Source organism: Eurypyga helias, unplaced genomic scaffold (assembly GCF_000690775.1).
Source record: "Eurypyga helias isolate BGI_N326 unplaced genomic scaffold, ASM69077v1 scaffold30194, whole genome shotgun sequence".
Lineage (NCBI taxonomy): Eukaryota > Metazoa > Chordata > Aves > Eurypygiformes > Eurypygidae > Eurypyga > Eurypyga helias.
The window spans coordinates 3,204-4,175 of NW_010248611.1; the positions used below are offsets into that span (position 1 = coordinate 3,204).

At 60.3% G+C, this 972-nt stretch overlaps 1 protein-coding gene across 1 annotated transcript in view; it reads right to left on the reverse strand.

Moving 5' to 3' along the window:
- FKBP3 (FK506 binding protein 3, 25kDa) overlaps positions 1 to 968 on the reverse strand; it is a gene marked incomplete at both ends in the record, with an annotated part of 3,811 nt that extends 2,843 nt beyond the window's left edge. The window contains 2 exons of the mRNA XM_010151124.1: positions 442 to 577; positions 939 to 968. Coding sequence (XP_010149426.1) covers positions 442 to 577; positions 939 to 968 — 166 coding nt within the window. The remainder of the gene's footprint in view (positions 1 to 441; positions 578 to 938) is intronic.
- Between the last annotated feature and the right edge of the window lie 4 nt (positions 969 to 972).

Here is a 972-nt window from a genome sequence, read left to right on the forward strand (position 1 = left end):
GCCTCCCGTCTATGGCAGCAGCACACCGAGGGGTGACTATTTAGGGAAGTTAGCTCCGCTGTTGGTGCTGGGTTCCCAGACCAGGGAAGCTCCCCGAGCAGGAACTGCCCTTCCTCTGGAGTTCCAGTACCGATTAAACCCCTGCATTTCACAGTATCTGTGGCCTGGAGAATGCCACACATGAGGTCTGGCAAGATGCAGCAGTGTAACTTTACACCAGCCAGTCCTAAAATACTGCCCTGCATTCCCTCATGGAAAATCAGCCTCCAGGAGCAGACTGCAGGGACGCTCCCAGCCAGCTCAACACCAGCAGCTGTCTGTCAGGGCTCCCCGCGCACACCGTCCAGAAGCCAACGCCTGCCCAGGGCTGCTGGGTGGTTCCAGCCCGTGTCCTCGGCATGCACCTGCGCCAGGAGCTGAACGGTACGCGCGGGACCTTACTTGTTTGGATGTTGGTATCGAAGACTGTTCCGTCCTGCAGTTTTCCCGTGTACCAGCAATGGACAGTGTCGCCTTTCTTCGGGAAGTTGGTTTTATCGCCCTTCTTCAAAATGGATTTTGTGTACTTGGGTGGCCCCTAGGTTTGTAAGCAGCAGAGTGAGGGCTGCTGCATTAACGAGCCTCAGACCAACCGCAGCCGAGACCGAGCACCCCGTTAGGGCACCGCGTTCAGACGCGTTAGCGAACGGCACGTTTTCAGGCGTCTGTGCGTTACTGCGGTGCCGGGACGGCGGGGGGAAGCGCAGCAGCACTGGTGTGGCTGTCAGCAAAGCCAGGCTTTGGGGGGACGCACAGGGCCCCTCACGCCAGCTACAGAGGCTGCGTGAGGTTGAGACATGGCCCCAACACCAGTCTTTGCTGTAACCAGCCTTTCGCAGCCCGGCTTATCTCGGCTGCCCCACACATCGCCCGAGCGACAGCGGGCGCACCGCACCGACCTCCTCCGCGGCCTCCTCGGCCTTCGCCGCCTTC